We start from the raw sequence: 20,780 nt of genomic DNA on the forward strand, positions 1-20,780 counted from the left end.
ACCCCAACCCCAACCCCAACCCCAACCCCAACCCCAACCCCAACCCCAACCCCAACCCCAACCCCAACCCCAACCCCAACCCCAACCCCTGATCTTTGTATTGTGTCCTAGAAGATCAATACTTATATGACGTAAAAAGATAAGGAAAAAGATGGATTTTTTTAGACTATTTTCTCTCATTTATAATGATATTTAATATTCCTAGGCTATTTTAGTCTAAGCTATAATCAATTATAGTTTATGAGCCAAGCAATGTTGATCCTTGCCCTGCTGGTCACAGCAATGTCCATCCACCTCGCCCAAACTTCCCTTCCCATTTCCCATGAGGCCGCTTTGGATTTAGCAGCACTTAGAGCTGCTTAGCTGGCAAAGCATAATACTGATAGGGCTTTGCACGGATGTCCCAATCTAAAGCTCAATGACACTCTCAATGCAGCTGCTCAGAAATTCGCATAAACCCTGGCCGCCAATCATAAGTTTTCTCACTCTGCCTAAGCTTCAAAAGGTCTATATGGTGAAAACCTCTTCTATGCGTGGTCATCTGTTTCGAACGTGTACTCTAATGCCAAGGCAACGGATAGCTGGTATGCTTAGAATAAGGACTACAACTATCTGACAGGGCCTTTGCTATCCACCAAGGTAACTGGCCACTTCACAGCTATGATTTGGAAGTCAGTGACGTCAGTAGGTTTTGGCTATGCTACAACCTCAGAAAATAATGGATACGCAATCTATGTAGTTGCTAACTACTCACCTACTCCTAACGTCTATGGACAATACATTAAGAATGTGCCGGCTCCACTGCGCAAATGATCATCATCCTAAAATCACATATAACTTCTTAATTATACTTTCTTATATTATAAAGTTTTAAATTGTGTTTATTATTGGTTTTCAAGTCTTAATTGCGTTAATGTAAATTGGGTGTTATTAAATATTGATGAATTCCTAATATTGATATTATGTAGTTTATCAAAATTGAGTCTTTTAGAATATTCAAATAATCATCAAATCATCTGATCGGTAAGATTTGTTTTTTGTTAACTTGTATTATAGTTTATGAACATTCATTGAGCCATAGGTAAAAAGCATTTGGTTTTGATATTTCTATAAGGAATAACTCTCAACGGTGTGGTAATAATGATATTGTTTTCTTGGCTCAATTTTGATTGTAATTTTATCAATCTTTAAATAGTTAGAATGTGCAGACAATTTAGGAGAAAATCAAGCCGAGGCATTCACATTTGTATTAAATGCGGCTCTGCTTTTACCGATATCAGTTAGATTGCGTTATAATATATTTGAAAAATGAACAAATCTTTCGTCCTAGCTCTCCTCCTGGCCACAGCTCTGGCCCTCCAGATCTCCCATAAGGCAGCTTTTATTTCCCATGAAGCCGCCTTGGATTTGGCTGCTCTCAGAGCCTCTGAGCTTTCCAGGCATAATGCCAAGAGGGCCCTCCACGGGACTCCCAGCCTGACTCTAAGTGATTCTCTCAATACTGCTGCCCAGACCTATGCCGATTACCTCGCCACCAACCACGTCTTCACCCACTCTCCCTCGGCTAAAAACGGAACCTATGGCGAAAACCTCTACTGGGGTTGGGGATATCCCAGCAAGACCTACAAGGACGGAGAGGCAACTGAAAGCTGGTACGGAGAAAACGTGAACTACGACTACCAGACTGGCGCTGCTAAGCAGACAGGTAAAGTGATCGGCCACTTCACTGCATTGGTCTGGAAAGCAGTGACCCAAGTTGGCTTCGGATTTGCCCTCGTCGCAGAACAAGGAGGATTTGCCGTCTATGTGGTGGCCAATTATTCACCAACTCCCAATGTTAGGGGTCAATATGTTGCAAACGTCCCAGCTCCAGTCTGATCATCATCTCATCAATTATCATACAAGTTAAAGTATAATCTAACTGGGCTTTTGGTTGATAAATAAGGGCCTTCTTGAATATTCAAGCCAAATCATTCATTTTTTAATGCTCAAATGTGACGATATGATTGCTATTTTATTAATAATTCTATTTTATTATTTTTAAATTTAAGAAAATGGCAAGCAAAGCCTTTCTGAAAGCTTTGATCGTGATTGCCGTATGTCTTTATATGGCATATGGAGCAGTTGCTCCTTCCCAAAATCTGACCTTGGATTTGCGATTCCTCCGATTAGCCGAGTTAGCAAGGCACAACTACGACAGATCCTTGCACAAGTGTTCGAACATCAAGCTCAACGATACCCTGAATAAAGCAGCCCAAAAATACGCGGAACACCTAGCATCTATTCAAAGATATGAACACTCTCCCGAAGCTAAGAAGGGAAACTACGGCGAGAACATTTACTTCCAGTGGGGATCCCCCACCACTACATACAAAACCACAGCAGCAACTGACTCCTGGTACTCTTAAAACATCTATTACAACTATTAAAAAGGAATTAGCAATCAACATGGCAAACCAGTCGGCCACTTTACAGCCATGATATGGAAATCAGTTACAGACGTTGGGTTTGGATACGCAATCACTCGTCAAAAGACAGGATATGCAATCTACATGGTTGCTAATTATTGGCCAGTTCCCAACATGTCTGGAGCATTCCCCAAGAACGTCCCTCCTCCAGTCCGCAAGTGATATCTCTTTTACGTGTATCTTGGTATTTCCAATTATGAAAATGAATGCAAATATCAAAAAAGGCATCATTGGTCGGGTGAATAGATGGCGAGAGCTGAAGGGTGGGCCAGGATTAGCCAATTTTTGCTCTTCACTTGAATGATTTTGTCCACTGAATTGTTGGCAATTCCTTCGTATTTCACCCTCTGCTCCAGCTATAGTGTGTTGATCTTAATTATGGCTCCTTCCTTGAGACCGACCACGAATTAAGACTCCTTTTTACTTTCGTTCATGAGGATGGATCTTGGGAAGCTGGGAAGAGTGATCCTCTGGAAGGTCTAAATAGAATGGATTTTACTATTCTTTTCATGTAGTTGCGGAAGTAAACGCACTGACTGTCGAGATTGATGGCAAGATAAGTCTCATTCAATATCTTCGAAAGGGCCACTTTGATAGTTCTTTCTTCCTATGTGGGCTCTACCTTTTTCTTCTCAAGGGAAAACTCATCAATGGTTGCCTTGTCCACCATCAAAAGCGAAAATGACTGAATTAAAAGATTGTTACATTTTAGCTGTCCTAGCTGTAGTCAACATTGTAGGATGAAACCGTTCCGTTGGATGCGCAAGCAATGATGATGTTCTTTTCAGGATTGACAGTGACTTCCGTCACCTTGTAGCCCAGCTATAGCACCTTCGATCCCTTTATGCTCTTCTTCTTCCCCTCCTGGGTGATATCGAAGCTGAAGACGTTTCCCTTGGAGTAGAAATTCCACCTGGAGGGTCTGCCACCGAATGCAACCATGGAGCTATTGATCACATAGTCATCCACTTTTCCGTCTGGCTTGAAATCTTCAGGCACGTAGGTTTCCTACTTTGTGAACTTCTTCAAGTTGACGAGCTTTATGCTCTGATTGGCGCAGAAGCAGACCAATTTTCCCAAAGATTCATCGAAGTAGGCCTACGTGCACGCGTATTTCCACTTATAAGTCTTCAGCTACTCGGCAGTGTCCAGGTTCCACAGCTTCAATCTTGCATTTTCGTGGGAGGTGAGCAGGTGCGAGCCGATGATCTTCATGAAGATGACTGGAGAGCTGGGTGACCCCACCAGCAAGGAGTGGAATTGTTAGGTCAAATTGACGTAGTAGATGGCTTCGGAGGTGGAGACGACGCCCTCGTGGCCCTCCTCGTCGACGAAAATACCATTAACTGAGTAGTAAAGGTTGAGCTTATTGAAGCTGGGGGTGGGCTCGCTCTGCAGCATGTTTGTGTTGTAGTTCCAGAAGTAGAGATTGCCGTCGTTCACCCCGAGGATGGTATTGTTGAGGCAGCACTTGATGGTGATGATCTATGCGCTGCAGACCTTCTTCCTCCATGTGACTTTGTAGGTCTGGGCGTTGACGATGCCCAGCTCTCCTTTGCTGGTGCCGAAGACCAGGTAATTGACGTCGTGATAGGTGAGATAGTCGCATGAGGTTATCTCTGGAAGCTCCTCTTCCTCTTCTGGCTTAATGAAGAGATCGTAGTATTCCAACTTTTCGTCTTTGGTGTACGTCCAGAAGTGGATTTGGTCTCTCCCCACAGTTGCAAACTAGAGCAGCTTTCCCTCTCCCGCCACCTTCATGATGGCCACGTCGTTCAGCTTGTCCAAAGTATAGGAAGAGGCCTTTAGCTTTCCAAGCGTGAAGTCCCATACACAAACAGTGCACTCCCTGAAATTGCCGATGGAAACGATGAATTTGCCGTTGTCACTCAATCTCATCGACTGGATGCCTCTGGGGTGGAATTCCAGCTTCCTCTCAATAGTGAAATCGCCAGCCAGGACGTAGATGTTGGCAGTGGTGTTCTCGTCCGCCTGCTCGATAGAGGAAGAGGAGAGGTCTGAGCCTTCCGCTGACTCTCCGAGCTCCACCTTGGTCTTGCGGTTGGAGTTATACTCCGACGAGCAGATGAGTTTCTTGTAGTCCTTGGTGAGGGTGAGCGATGCCAGTTTTTCGGGCATGGTGATGATCCTCTGCGACCTGGCCTTGTTGAGGCTCTCCACGATGATGAGGTTGTCGTAGATGTAGGCGTACCAACCGTACATGAAGTTCCACACGATGTGGTCGTGGGCAGTAGATTCAATGCCGATGAAATACTCCAACTTGTATTTCTTGTTGTGCTGTTTTATCTCCTCTATCTTGCGAGTATACTCCAGCTGGCACTCCCGAGCTCTTCTTGGAAGAAGTGCTTGAGAGGCAGGCCTAGCTAAATGTTCTGTTTTGGAGTGTCAGCAGTAAGTTTTGGCTTGCCTTATCTCTTCTTGGTCTTTTTGAAGGCAGTGCTTTTGGGCTGGAAGTTGCTGATGATTTTTGGGGGACGAACTTCGACCCTGCATCGTTTTCGAAAGTCTTCTTGATGAGGTTGCTGAAGACGATCTTGTTTTCGTTCTGGGAGAACTCCAGCGGTTCCTCTTTCACGGTCTCAGCGAGCTAGTTTTAATCCTCGGCCTTGATGTTGCTCAGCTAGTTGTTGATCTTGCTCTCCTTCTCCTGCAGCAGGCTCTGGGCGTGCTGCACGTTCTTGATGAAGGGTGCCTTCTTCTCCTTCAGGAAGATGGGAGGCTCCACGAACTTCTCCCCGTGGTCTGCGAAGTTCCAGACCAGGATGCCCTCCGACCCGGCAGTCCACAGTTTTCCGCTGTGGTAGAGCACGTCGTTGATGTTCTTGGCGTGGCCGATGTAGACCTGGTGCGGTTCTCTGAGGAAGGAGTAATCCCAGACCTTGACGAAGGAATCGTCTCCGACGCTGAAGAGGAGGTGGCTGTTGTGTTCGAAGTCGATGGAGTTGAGCCTGTTCCTGTGGAGCGCCTGCATCTCCACCTCGATGGTCATCTTGGCGATGTTATACCTCCTGATGGAGGTGTCCTAGAAGATCACCCACAGTTTCTCCTCATCGAACTTCAGTTTCTTTATGATCTTGCCAGTGAACAACTTCCCACTCAGCTGCAAGCTTCTCAGTTCCCACAAATTGACATGGGTTCCGCTGTCGCCGATGATGGCGATGGTCTCTGAGTCCTCGGTGAAGCAGGAGTGCTTGTACTTGCTGGGGATTTCGTTGGGGAGGTGCTTGATGGGCTGGTGGGAGTGCAGCGGACTGTAGAGCATGTTGAGCTTCTCCTCGAGGACTGCCAAGTACCTGCCGTCGGGACTATACTAGATGTGCAGGATCGGGTTCTAGTGGTGCTTGATTTCCTCGATCACGCAGGTGTTCTCGATGTCGAAGATCCGCAGCACTCCTGATTGGAATCCAGCAGCGAAGAACAGACCCTGTGGGTTGGGGGAAAGACAAAGGCAATTATCGTTGGAGGGGTAACTGAACTCATAGGTTTGCTATAGCTTTTCGGGGTCCCACAGGCGAATGGTGAGGTCGCTGCTGAGAGAGATGATGCTGTTGGAGTAGTTGTGGTATACGATTTGACCGACATTTTCGGTGTGGGATCTGACGATGGTGCGGTAGTTGTTGTTGGTGAGGTCCAGGATAGAGAGCACTCCAGTGGAGGTTCCACATGCCACCTGCGAGGCGTCCTCGGAGAGGGTGAGGCTGGTGACTACTCCGTCGTTGTTGGCCTCGAGGATGTATTCGCTAAAGTCCATCTGCCACACCCTCAGGATCTGGTCCTCCCCGCCGGTCACGCAGAAGCCGGAACTCACCACCAGGCTGCTGATGGCTGCGTTGTCGTGCAACTTGTACACCTCCTCGAACTAGTGGGTCGCGTAGTTGATCTGGAACAGCAGGCCGTTCTGGCTGCCCACGTACACTCGCTTTATCTCCGAACGCTGCTTGAGCGGATTGGGGTCATCGTAGGAGTATTCGAAGTCCAGAACGGTGAAGATGGTATTCCTGGCGTGGTGATTGAGCACGACTGGAGAGCCGGGGAGGTGTTGGTTTTTCACCCTCCAGAACCTGATGTTTTCTTTTCCGCAGGAGACGAGCTTGTCCGAGTCGACAGGGCTGAACTTGATGGTGAGGATGTTGAAGTCGCTGATCTGCTTGGCCAGCAGTTTGGGTTCCTTGTTTGTCTCGATTTCGCTGATGTCGAAGATGAGGATGGCCTGTCGCTTGTAGGGATCGAGTCCCACCATCGCCAGGTGCTTCTTGTTACTCAGCCGTATCTGCTGCACTTTCTAGTAGGGGCACTGGAAGCTGGAAATGCACTTGTGGTCGATCCATATGCGGACTGAGGATTTGGTCCCTTCCTGGACAGTCACGATCCAGTCGTTGTAGGAATCCATGGCAACGATGTAGTCCGTATGTCCCTGCATGAAGATCTGCTCTCCCGAGTTGATGTCTTTCCTGATGAGGATACTGCCGGCCGAGTAGTAGATCTTGTCGTTCTTGAAGATGAGATCTGGGTTGTGGAGGGAACTGAATGAAAAGGCTGTGCTGAGCTCCAGGAAAGAGTCAGAGGGAAGCACTCCCACCACTCGGTTGGACTCGTTGATCGATGATATGTTTTCGCTCCTCCTCTTCTTGTTGGTGCTTACCTCATCACGTTCCACGATGGAGTTGGGGAACTATTTGGGCGGCTATACTTCCTGTTCTTTCAATTTCTGCGCACCTCCACCGGGTTGATGGCCGCTGGCAGGTAGACAAAGTTGTAGCTGTCCTCCCACCTGCCGCCCTTGACGATCTTGAAGGCCATTTCCTTGGGAAGGCTGTTCCAGTCGTATACGTTGGAGCTGGTATATATGCCCCTGATGATCAGGTTGGAGCATATCTGCACACCTCTCAGCGTGTGGCACCCCGAGTAGTTTTTAACTGCTCCCTTGCTGAACAAACCGTAACTCTAGAGGTGGTGCTCGATGTCGATGCAGGCTATCGTCCACAGGTTGCGTCCCTAAGAGTGAAAGGGGATCTTCAGAGTCTAAATCAATCTTTTTATACGTTTCCGCCGCTGATGGAGTAATCCTTTTCCATGTTGGTGAAGGTGAAGCGCACTCCTGGCTCCCTATCCCTGATCCCGATTTCAAAGTGAATGCAGAAGTATTTTTCAGGAGAGGCCAAGAATTAGATATAGAGCTTGGTTATGGATTTCTTACGTATCTTCCGATCAGGTTGCAGGCCTTCACTTCGCCACTCGGATCGGGGATCGTTACGGTGTTATTGGAAAGGATGGATCCGGTAATTTTGAATGATTTTCTGGCGATGGTTGGATCCTTGGTGAGGTGTAAGGTACGTGGATGATGGTGACTGAGCCTTTGAAGGATTTGGGAGCGTCAAAGGTGTTGTATTTTTTGAAGACATCCACGAAGGGATGCTGCCATTCGGTAACATTGTCCATGTCGATAAATTTAAAATGAAAAATTTAAATTATAACTATAGTTACCCCCTCTACCCGATTAGTTGAACCGTTTAGCCATCCAAACAACCAGCAATATATTGTCCCATTCCATATATTTCGAAAATACCATCATCCAAGTGTAATTTCCTTCATGCATTCTTCAAGGAGGAGCCGAAAGCGGTTACTATTTAATGGCTGCGGCTTGTGGGTCAGTTTCTATTAATAATTGCAATTAGAATATTTACATACAAATAGAATGAAAAAGAGAGTGAAGATCAATGTATCAGATCATCTTAATGATTTATAACTAATCTAGCCTCACTTTTTCCAAGAGCCCACCACCAATACCAACCGCACCCTTCCTTCCAATAAAACCAATCCCACCTTCATCGATATCAAAGAACCACGAAACCACCTACGCTCAGATTCCCAAAAAACGCATCACAAAAAAACCAGTCTTGATATTTGCCCCATTGACGATTATTCAGAATCCGCCAAAGAGCAATTGAAGTAAGACAGTTAGAGCGAAAACATGGAGATGGACAGAGCTGATGCCAATAGCGTGACGCAAATCACGGGTCTCTTGGTGAGCCAATTGATGAAGACCCATAAGACGAAGGTGGACGGCAAGCGGAAGAAGAAATTCTAGTTGAAGTAGATTATCAAACGCCAAAAAGTTAACAATATCTGTTCTAAATTTATTGAAAAATTGCATAGAAATAGCACTAAAGCACAAGCTGTGGACTTCAAGGGGTTTGAAATCTCACAAAAATAATCGTTTTTACAGGAGAAGGGATACGAGATAAACAAAGTAGTCGACCATACCATTGCCTCTTTGAGCATCCTTCAGATCATTTCCCTATTTTTAGCCTATACTTTAGCTTTGGTATTTCCTTAGGTTTCAACTGCTCCCTTCATTAGCACTCTCCAGTACTTTTCTATCGTTTTTTACCTCATCGAAATCATATACAATTGTGCAACTGTCAAAGCCAACGCCGGCAAGAAACTAGTAACCTACCAATAAATTTTGTGGCATTACCTGCAGACCAACATGATCATCGATCTTGTCAGTCTGATGATACTGTTGGTCGATTGCGGGACCGATTTGCAGGAATTGGAGTATCTGAGATTGTTTATCATCGCTAAGCTCCCGCAGTGCTTGGAGAAGATGGAGAAATTGGAGGCTTTTTTCATCAAGAATTACTATAATTAACAGTATTGGTCGTTGATTAAAGTTATTCTGTTCAATTTCTGCTTCGCTCATCTGCTAGCCATTGCCTTGACTGCCATGGGAAACATCAATGCCGATAACACCAGCTGGCAGACCGTAAAGGGAATTCAGCATGCGTCCTGGTTTGAGAAGTACACATGGGCTTACTACTGGGGGACTACTATCATGCTTACCATCGGTTTCGGTGACATTACAGCCACCACCTACCAGGAAGCCCTTTGCCTGATCGTTATTGAAATCTTCAGCGTCATGTGCCTTGCCTATAATATCAACTCAGTGGGTACGCTCATCAGCAACATCCGCTCCCAAGATATCGAGAAAAGCAAGAACTACAAGACTTTCAAACAGCTTTCGGACAAGTATGAGCTTTCAAGCGAGTTATAATGGAAGATCAATCACTATATTGAAGAGAGCGTCAACATCCGCAAAAAGTTCAACCTAGAAGAGGAAAACACCTTTCTCCACAAATTGCCTTCAGACCTAAAAAAATAATACTTGAAGTAGAGCAACAGAAGCATCTTCTATCACTTGACTTTTTTCGGCAATCTCATTGATAAGACTCTCTACGCCTTTGCCGAACACATCGAGATGAGTATCAGTCATCCATAGCAAACCTTGCGAAGATTGGATGATTAATACAATCTTCTAATTCTGAGGCAAGGATAAGTGGGCTTCACTTCCAAGAAGCGAAGCTGCAGTTTCAACGATATGATAATCGATCGAGTGAAGGTGCAGGATGTCAAAAAACCGTTCCTTTTGGGTCTTTAATTTTTGACAAGGAGAAGGCCAAACTACTAGATAAAGTCTTTGGAGTATTCAGTCATCTACTACCTCTAGTATGAAAATTTGATAAAGAACCTTAAGGAGTCCCAAATGGATTACCACCACTTCTGCTTCATGCGTGATAAGGATCGAACAGTCATCGACTAATTTTAAGTCTATCCTTGCGAGTATTGTCCTAAAAGATTCCATACTAAATTTGCCTGTCCAAAGCTTCACTTCATGCCTCTGAAGCAAATGGTCATCTACAGGTAGCACGAGAAGGAGAGAAAGGGAAGAAACGATAGAAACAGTAACCCAGAATATAGGATCTCCACTGATCGGATCAATGCTTTGGTCAACTATAAGATCATCAGTAGGGTTGCACAGTAATAAAACGCAAGACACAACGCCAGCCATAAGCAATCCAATCCTTTTCTTGACAGGCTGTCGCAATTGAAGCGGATCCAGTCCTAAGCCGTCAAGGAGGATTCTACTAATCTCAACAACGAATAATTGCTGCTAAAATATACATCATAAGTGATAAAGCTGGAGTTCAACCGATTCAAAATATCAGAAAACTTCGAGGACGAGGTATGGATGATCAGTTGTGACAAGATGAAAACTTTAAGGAGTACTTTCCCGAGTGCAATCCCTGCATCCTAGAGGAGAAATTCAACCTGGAGTAAAGACTAAAGTTCATTTGCTCCAACATGGAGTCGAACAGTTTCATCACGTCTAAGGTTCCAACTATCTCAAATTTTTCAAGAGTGACCACCACATCCAAATTCCATATTGACCATTCATAGGAAATTTGATATATATTTTTCGCTGTTAAAACGATCATACCATCACCATTCAATCCCTGTCCGCCTGCTCTTGGGAGGAGTGACAAAGGTCTATTTCTTCTACTGCACTCGCACTCCCGATCTCATGAGGAGCTCATTGACTTCATAAGGCTTCACCTATCGCGGTATGCTTGTCTCCACAGGCTTGAATTATTATTTTGGAGCCTTTTTTGCCTTTGATGGGCGGCCGGTGCAGCAGCATTCCATTCTTATTATAATACCAACCGCACAAACAATGATTTTGGGGTAATTACCAGCAATAAATGGGAATATAAAGCTCGTAATTGAATCAATCTTCATCGTTTCTCTGTCCGAACTTTCTAAAGTCGATGGCGGTGTGGCATAGGGCGCAATACTTTATTTCGAATTTTTAAACTTACGATTCATACATTTTGTGCTTGCATCCCTTGCAGCGATAGTAGTTGCGAGTAGTGATGGACTTGCCAGTGACCACACAGGCTGGGAAGTTGCTACCGCATGACCTGCAGATGGTATCGTATTCGCTTATGGTCTACTTGCAGTTGCGCCCAGGGCATTTGATTCTTTCTCCTGGAGCCTCCTTGGGAGGATGTTTGGTGAAGATACTCACGGCTATCTCCATGTAACGCTCTCTTTCCTCCTGGTTTCCCATTCCCTACAGCTTCACAAAGGCTCTCGAACACTCCTTGTAGCTCTAAATAAGTGTTTTTTTACCTTGTTGTAGTAGGCTGCAAGAGCAACCAGAGTGTAAATCTTCTTTGCGTCCATGTCCAGCTCGTAATCGGTCAACCGAAGTGCAGTTTTTAGAGCTGATTTGAACTGACCAGAATAAAGCTGTCTCTGGCAGAGGATGTAGAAGTGCCATGCCTATGCACCTCTCCAAGGATTATTCAGGATCTTTTCAGAGCTGGTATTGATGTCGCTTGTGATCAGGGAATCTAAGGTCTACATGTCGAAACTTTTACCCTTGTGGTGTTGCCTGTTTGGCCAGTCATTGAAGAATCAATGAGTCTCTTTTTGTACTGGTCGACCTAGAGAGCGGCGAGGACATATAGTTTCTTGATGTAAAGTGGTTTTCCCTATCTTTAGATGAGCTGGTTTGCGATCTCTGACAATATCTTTGCAGATTATGTGTTCCTATTGGCTTTCCTGTACAGCTCTGCTGCTTCGAGTCGCTTGTTCTTGTTCAAAAGCTAGTTTGCATTGTTTTGAAGAAGGCCTTCAATTTGAGCATAACCATGCTTTTAGCTAACTCAGTTGCAATGTTCCAGTGGTTCAGGAGGACACAGCAATCGATTGCCTTTTTGAACTCTCCCAGTTTCTCATAGCACTTAACTGCATAGTCTGCCATACCAGCAAGCTGGAATCTGTCTGCAAGCTCATTCAAAAGCGGATCGTTTTAAGGAATTTCCTCGATGATCTGAGCCAAACTGTCGTAATCCTCAAGCATAGTGAAAGCTTATATAAGCCCTTTGTAGTTTTTGGAAGTAAGATAGAACTATGCCGCCTTGTCCCACTCGAATTTTTCGGCATAATCATCACCTAGTTTGTTAGTAAGCTTGCTCAAGATATCGTCATAACCTGAGCCTTCTTTAGTCATTTCCAAGACTCTATAGTAGTCTCCTCTTTTGATGTACATTTGGATAGCTAAGTCCTTCCTCTCAATATTCCTAAATATCTTCTCAGCTTCTTCTGTCTTGCTATACAATCCCAGTATTTCAGCTTTTTGCTTCTATCTATCATCTAGCTGTTGAAGCTTTTTGACGTATTTGAGTGTCTTGAAGTCATCGATTTTCAATAAAGCTTTTTCGGCATTAGCGTAATCAAGGTCCATTAAAGCCTTTTAAACAATGATTTTCCATAGAGATTGATGAGGATTGTCTTATACGAACTTAATGGCTCTGATCATTCCTTCCTTTTTGAGCAATTCATTGAATTAATTCAGCAAAGACGACTCATGCTCGTTAAATAGCTCCTAAGCCTTGAGGTTTTCATCAGGAGAGACCATGATGTCATCCAAATAGCAATAAGTCACCTTCAAGTTGTCGAAATTGCAGATATATCCTTCAGTGGTGATTTGAGGTCCCACCGTCACGTTGGTCACAGTCGTGAGCTTGCTCTTTTCCATGAAGCAGAGCTGTTGAGGATGATCATCGCTCCATTTCAAAGCCCAGCACTCCTTTTTTTAGAATTCAAGCACGTTACCTCCCTGGGAGTTCACTTCAAGGATGTTTAGGACGCCGGTAATGTCTATAAGTCCCAGTCTGCTGCAGTCACTGTTGATGCCAATAATCAAAGGCAAAGGCTTCCAGAAAAGTTTCGTCTCTTCCGTGATATGTGGCAGCGTGAATCTTCTCAAGACTCCACTTTAACGTCCAACGATGAGCATTTGTTCGGTGACAGCCACAGCGCATATGATATCTTCAGACTCTTTAGTGTTATCGAACTGATCCATGTCGTAGATTTGGTTGATGTCGGGCTTGTCATCGGCGAACCAGCAGATTTCCCTTCCCATCTTGCGATATCCTGCCTGGGTGGAGGGATCGAACATGGTCAGCCTTGAGGTTTGGCTCTTGTACTGCCACATGTAGATGTAGCTTTAGGAGCAAGCGATGATATGCGTTTTGGACATGCCGAAGACGGTGGCCTACAGTGCGACCTGTTTGGTCTAGATTGTTGTTCCGATGGAGTTGCAAAGGTCGATTTGTGTGATTTCCTCTTCAGGATGCGAGTATATTGCGCAGAACTACCCATCTCCTCTGATTTCGATGAGTTATTTGACGTATTTCATATACTTTTCATCAGTTCTTGTGTCCCAAAACACCACGCAGAACTAAATTCTGTCTGTCTTCTGGTAGGCGAACACAAGAGTGCCATTCGAGAGGTAACACCACTTGTAGTTTGGACGGACTGCAGCCACGTAGATGTTGGATCCAGCTGCTATCGCCACTCTGAGGCCAGAGCCTTACCAAGTGATATCGTTCACTGTTTCAGCATTGGGAATGCGCAGATTTTTCAGGTGGTTTCCTTTGCTATCGAAGAACTTGACAACTGCTCTCTTTTCTTCGTATTACAGTGAGCATCCTGCAACAGCCAGCATGGTTCCGCTGGGATTCCACCTGACCTTGTTTAAGACCATAGAGGTATCGACTGCAATCGGGTCTTCATCTTTGTCGTTTTTCATCAAAATCAGCCTTCCTTGCTGGTAGGCTATGCAAAGTCCAACAGGAGATTCATCAGAGTACATCTGTGCCTCCTAAAACCAGTCGATGCCGGCAAGCGGGATGTTGGGAGTAAGAAATTGTTCAGGTTACACAATTCTCTGCAATCCCTGCATGCGTATCTGGTGGAGCAGCTCTCCATTCTCATCGTACATGAAGACTTCTCCGTTTCTGGTGCCAATGAGCAGTTATCTGGAGGTGGGTGACCAGCAGATCAACTCTATGGGGATGTGATATTCCTTTCCCCATTTGCGATTTCCCTCAACGCCTCCCACGATCACGTTTCCATCCTCATAGGCGATGCATATCTTGGTGCCATCGGGACTCCACTTCATGTCCTTGACGGAGGACATTTTTCGATTGTTGACCATTTCTTCGACCCATTGCCCATTGTGTTTCATAAAAACGATGATGGTGCCGGTGGAGTCGCAGGTGGTCAGTTTGCGGTACTTGTCATTCCAGACGATTTTGGTGATGTTGCCCGAGTGGTTTGGCAGGTCGGCGCTCTCGTTGCCTTGGGAGTTGTTCCCCTGCACCTTCAGACTGTCCAGCTTGATCAGCTTCAAGAAACCCTCGCTGGCGCCGATGGCCAGCCATCCTTAGTAGAAGTCCCACGCGCAGGCGGAGGCGATTGACTGGGTTGGTACTGCAATCTTCTTTTGGAGAAATGCGAACATTCAAAAGTTTGAATACGCCTAAATTTTAAACAATATCTATAATCATGAAACTAATATCGTCATCTTTATAGAAATGGGAAAGATTGTTGAGAGGGACTTGGCGCTAGTGTATAAGATGGGTGATAGGTGATTAGTATTCAAAAATGTCATTGCTGTCATTATCATCTGCGGAAGGGATCTTTCTTTATCTTTTCGTTTTATTACTCGTATCCCTTTCGGAGGGTGTCCACTCTGACTTATAGCTTTTTGGCTTATGTTAGCATCTGTTCGACGAGGTTGTCAAGGGTGGCTGCACTGCTCTGCATGGTCTGCTTTCTCTTCACATCGCAATCCTCCAGTTACGATCTCAGACGCATCATTTATCCTTACATCATGTTCATCTCCTCCACGATGCGTTTTTGCTCCTGGGCCGACTTAGAGAATTCAGATGTCATTGAGTTCGTCGTTTCCTCCACTTTCTTCTCGATTTTCTTCAATTTCTCAGTGAACTCCTTCAGTCTCGCCCTCAAGACTTCTTCGTTGTTCTTGTTGTGCAGCATCATCTTGGTCTAGAAGGTGTTCAGTGGTTCTTGGATTTGAATCTTTTGGTTGAAATCTATCTGTCCGATGATTCCCTTGTTATTTTCTTACAGCTCCGCCATAATCTTCTAAAAATCTTCTACTTCTGCAAGCAGATCCTCCTGAGTGCCCCTATAGTCGTATCCTCCTTCTTCCCTTTATATCTTTTCGAGCTTATTGGTCATGAGGTCGAGCTTGGAGTTGACTTCAGCGTTGCTTCTAACGTATTGTTCCAAATTTCTTTTGGAGCTGGAGATTCCCTCTTCGATTTGGTTGAGTTTTCCCATCATTCTATTGAAGTTATCGTAGATGAGGTCTTCCTGTCTGTTGATTTCTCCCTTTATCAGGTTGGTATCGGGGTTCATGACCATTTTGAGTGATTAAATGTTCCTGTCCAGGTGGGCAATCTTGTGCTACTGGTCGCGAGCGGCTTCCATCAGGTTGGACAAGATTCTACGGAGGAAAAACGGTACGTTTTGTTGAGATTGTTCTTGAGAGTGAGTTCCTGGAAGCTCTTTTCGAACATGTTCTCTATTTCCTGCTTGAAGGACTGGAGCGGGTCGATTTGCTATCGTAGGTTCATATTTAAATTTGATATATAAAAATTGAGAATCATAGCTTATCACCAGTCGAGAAGGTACTGGCAGTTTCGGGGAGTGATGCCAATATCGGGGTGGCAGACTTCAGCGAACTTGCAGGTGATGCAGGGGGAATTGATGGTCTTTGCCTCTCTGCTCAAGATGACTCCGTTTATGAGTCTGATGTCTCCTTGCAGCTCCATGATCGTGAGGATCTTATTAAGATTATATGTACATATGTTTCGGTGGGTAGCCTGTGCCTTGAGGTTGACAATTGTGATGCTTTATTTGCTCCTGATTAAATTCATCAATTCGATATCGCTTGAGCTTCTCCTCTGGACTGCCTCTTACTCTGTCTATGATTACTACTTCCATGCTGTTTCCTAGTTCTGCTCTAATTACGCTTCTGGCCTCTTTCCCGTCAGGTTTCCCAATTTCTTTTGCTATTATTGTGATGGGATTGTTTTTTTGGCTGGCGGTTTGCGTGCAGGTGGTTAGTAGTCTCCTCCGGGGTGATCGTAGAGCACCCAAACATTCAATTGCTTATATTGAAGCGTCTTGATGCTTTTGGCCATTTTGTGTGCCTCAAGTATGCTGAGTATCTTGTTGAGATAGTCGGTAGGCAATCCGGTGTCTTTTTTCAAATCCTTGATGATGGATTACTTCCGTTTTTTGATGACTTCATACACCTTCATATCATTTTCGGTGAGTTGAGTGTTTGCCTTGCGATTTCTTTTCACCTCCATTTTCCCAAATTTGCGAAATATTGGCCCTTTGCTTATAAGAGAACGGATGCTTATGGAAGTAGCTATGAATAATCAGATACGATGAGGTAGGCATGCATAATTAGCATTAAGTGGCCAGTTCATAATTATGCTTTGCGAGTGTAAGCAAGCAAGCTATGGATCACTTATAAATAAAATGAGAATCAAGAGTAAGTGATTAAGAATAATCCAATAGTTTTCCAAACATACGGTAAGCTATTCTCCTCGAAAACTCTATCTTAGTTTTGTTTTTCGATATTATAACTTTATAATTAAATTATTGCATGGCATCGACTCCCAAATAGACCGAACTCAAAGACCTCTCCCAACCACTAAATCCAGTCATAAAGGAGTAGGCCAAGTCTGTGGACGGCAGCGTCGTCGGCGAGGGATAAACGCTGGCAGATCTCAACTAAAAAGTTGCGCGACCGTCCATTAAAGGCCCCTTCAGGCCTGTGCGAACCGGCAATATCCAGGGGTCAATTTTCGCGATGCTGGCCTCTGCTTTGGGGACCGGTTGTCTAAACCTCCCCTCGCGGGTGTCCCAGTTGGGCATTTTGCCCTTCCTGATAGAGATCACGCTGATAGGGCTGCTATCCTACTGCGGGATGTACATGATGGAGCGCATAATAATAAAGTTCAAGGTGGCCTCCTACGCGGAGATGGTGAAGAGAGCCTACGGGGTGGCCATCATGCGCTACGCAGAATCAGTCCTGGTGCTATTCCCCTGGGGGTGCTCGATCTGTCTGCAGGTGATCTTCGCCAAATTCGCAGTGCAGATCCTGCACGACGTGTTCGGGCTGACCCTCTACGCCGATCGCGAGCATGAGATATACAATAGCTACGGTAGGCTATTTCCTATTTAGGCAATTTCGTGAGGATTGTCGTATCGATCCTCAACATCATCTTCAACATGAAGAACTTCTTCCTGACTGACTTGAGCGAGATGCTTGCCTCTCTGGGGAAGTTCAGCGTGACTGGAGTGGTGATCTGCGCCTGTTTTATCCTGGTGACTGCGATCACTGGCTTCACGAAGGTGATTGGAGGGGAGGAGGTGGTCTACAACTCCATCTTCACCATGGACTATACCAACGTCATAGGAGTGCCGTAGATGAACTCCAGTACTTCTCGCTGCTCCTCCAAGGCACCTGCGGCATCTTCTTCGTGTTCCTCAACCACCAATTCATCTTCCCCCTCATCAGCAACCTCAAGAAGCCCACCAAGAAACGAGTGGACAAGATTTTCGTCTACTCGCATGTGGAAATTTACAGCATTTATGTGGTGATCGGCATCGTGGGATATCTCCTCCTGGCGCAGCACATACACGTCATCCCTATCTCATCCCTTGTTGTCTCCAACATACCCACTTGGCCTCTGCTGGTCGGCAAGATCTTCATCGCTGCTTCTCTTTACTTCTGCTTGCCCATCCAAATATTCGCAGCAAGGGAATACCTCTTCGAAGCATTGGATCTCTAGCGCAACGATGCCAACATGAAATCGATCAACCTGGCCTTCATCGGCAGTTCCTTCATAATTGGACTGCTTTTCCAGGGCGTCAGCATGTACTTCGGCCTCATCGGAGGAACGGTGGGCGTGCTGATAGCTGGCGGCATTCCCCTGGCCTGTTTCTACAAGATGATCAGTCTGACTGAGCTGGACAGGTTTATGATGGCCTACGTGGCGATCATGTGCGTGCTGTGCTTCATCGGAGCCATGCAGTCAGTCTTTCGCCCCGTCTGATGCTGTGATATTCCCAAGTTATCCATCACATTCAATATGCTTTATGATACTATAATCTTGTAGATGAATCATGGCTTGTGGTCATCTTTGGATGGTCTCCTGGTAGGTGTGGCACTCCAGCATGCCCTCTTCGACGTACAGCTTGAAGAGAGTGGAGAAGACGAAGTAAGCTATAATGGCGAAGGCCAGGAAAGTGGAATATTTGAACTTTAGAGTCTATAGCAGAGTGGGAGAGTAGTTTACCATTGTGCTCTTGATCTTGTTCAGAGAGATAGTGGAGGACCGGGAAGCCAAAGAAGAGTAGATGAGGCTGGATTGCGTTACTGTCTTTAAAAGGCCATTGTTTTGAGAAGCGTATGCGGACAGCGTGGAAAAGTGAATCCTGAGGCTTGGTAGGGATAGTAGAGGGGCAAATTGGCATTTGAAATTTCCCTCATCCTAGGTAACTTGATGAATACCCCTATATTGGCTGATTTCCTTACAGTTTGAGGATCCCACTGATGCTGCCGGTAGCCACGTTGCCAGCGAGGTTGAACAGTACGGCCTGGCTCACTATTTTTTGCATGTTTGGCACTTCCACATCGAAGTAAAGGATCAAATTGGCGGATAGCACTTCGAAATTGTAGCTGGAGAGGGCGAGAGTGACGGTGGTTGTGTTGTATTTGTCATCCACTGATACGCTGGCAGACCGAGCTACTGGGACCACCGCCATGGCATTGCCTGGAATATTGGAAAACTAATCAGTTCCAAAAGTGGCTCCATTCAAATAGTTGACCTGCAGGGCATAGTATCCGGTATAGTTATAGTTGACATTCATGAGGGTGGTGTGGGTATCAGTCCAGAAGTCTAAAGTTAGTTCAGAGAGTACTGGTGCCTGCGAAGGAGAAGTAGAAGGGGAGGGCGATGACGATGTATATGGTGATGAGCCAGAGGATGTGGGTGGACGTCCATCCCTTGGCAGAAAGGTATTTGTAGTAGTAGTCGTGATAGCTATTCAGCATTTAATTTGAATTATCAAATCAAAACATATACCAATGCCATCCTAACAATCATCCAATCGTCTTCACCTCCATGCATATGACATTGAAGATATGTCATTCCCTTCATTAATGTCACTCCTACTCATCCGTATATTGTGATGGCTTGCGTTGATGATGGTCTTATCTCCATATTTATTAATAATCAATGAAATTGTCAAGCATCATCCGTCGAGCTCTGCCCTTCACGCCCGCCAGAGCAGGCATTCCTCCCACCTGGGACCGTCCTGACCCCCCGAGACCCAAAAATCTCCCAGATCACGACGTGTATCGACAAAGCAATGCAGCAAACCATCGAGGAGAAGCACTTTACCTTCTTCGACGCCGCCTCGCCCTCCTTCATGCTCGTCAACTCGGAAGTCGCAGAGGGAGACCTCGGAGAAGCCTTCCCCAGCTTCGTCAAAAATCTCTCCCTACTCGCCGTCACAGGAGCCGTCATCGGATTGCTCGGATTCTTCTGGAGCAGCAGATCCGTACTCAACAAATTATGCAGAAATTGTGGGTGCCTACCAATTTCCTCTACGAGGTGGATAAGTTGGAGATGGAGAAGCCAACAGTGAGTCGAAATACGGTCTGAAGGATCTTCAGAATAATCCTTGGAAGCTGAGTATGCATTTTTTGATGCAGACGTGTGGGCTGAGACTTTCCCTATCCGAAACTGGGGCATCCAGGACAAGGCTAAGAGCTACTAGACCCGGTCATTCTCGGTGGAGACGATCAGACAGATCAACAAGGAGGCTTTGGCCTACTGGTCGAAGCTGCAGGCCGATGCCGAGAAGGCTCTGAAATCAGGAGGAAGCCACCACTGATGCTGTCGAACCAGATATGAACTGCTAATGGATAGAGGAGAGGCGGATTATGAAACAAGAATAAAGGGAACGGCCTTTTGGATGTGATGAGTTGGGGTGCGGAGGGAGGGGGTGCGATGGGCGGAGGGGAGGGGTGGGCGTTCTTACGCTGTTAAATTATATTACTTGTGATATATCCATAATGAGCATCGACCGCAAGACCATCATCGAGAACGAACGCAAGACCATCTTCGCCAAGCCCATCGTCGCTGCCAACCCCGCCTTTGACGTCGGACAAATCGAGGACTTCTTCAACCTCTTCAACCTCTATGCGGACGTCCGCAGACAGGCAGATGTGAGGGAGATCGTCACAACGGCTCACACTCTCGGTTACGACAAGACTCACGAGTTCATCTACAAGGGCCTTGTGAATATCGCGGTAACGCTCGACGGCCAGTGGGTGGGATTTGAGTAGTTCCTCACTCTGCTGACCGAAACCATCGTAAGCAATCACCGACATGCAGGGTCACCCCAACAGCGAGGAGGGCAGGCGGCAGGCCTTCGACCTGGTCCAGCATGAGGGCGAGTAGCGTATCACCTTCAACAACTTCAAAAAATTGGCGCACATGCTAAAGCTCAACCTCACCGATGACCAGATCCAAGACGCCATCC

The 20,780-nt window shown here is 45.8% G+C and overlaps 1 protein-coding gene across 1 annotated transcript; it reads left to right on the forward strand.

Annotated features, from left to right (window-relative positions):
• The first annotated feature begins 1,308 nt into the window (after positions 1 to 1,308).
• LOC116268410 (uncharacterized) lies at positions 1,309 to 1,878 on the forward strand. The gene has a single exon (XM_031650063.1). The coding sequence runs from the start codon at positions 1,309 to 1,311 to the stop codon at positions 1,876 to 1,878; it is 570 nt and encodes a 189-aa protein (XP_031505923.1).
• Positions 1,879 to 20,780: the final 18,902 nt, after the last annotated feature.

The sequence above is a fragment of the Nymphaea colorata genome, unplaced genomic scaffold, assembly GCF_008831285.2.
Source record: "Nymphaea colorata isolate Beijing-Zhang1983 unplaced genomic scaffold, ASM883128v2 scaffold0265, whole genome shotgun sequence".
NCBI classification, from domain to species: Eukaryota; Viridiplantae; Streptophyta; class Magnoliopsida; order Nymphaeales; family Nymphaeaceae; genus Nymphaea; species Nymphaea colorata.

Bases quoted from the DNA above. Each gene is read 5' to 3' on its own strand.
- LOC116268410 (XM_031650063.1), top strand. From the start codon at position 1,309: ATGAACAAATCTTTCGTCCTAGCTCTCCTCCTGGCCACAGCTCTGGCC.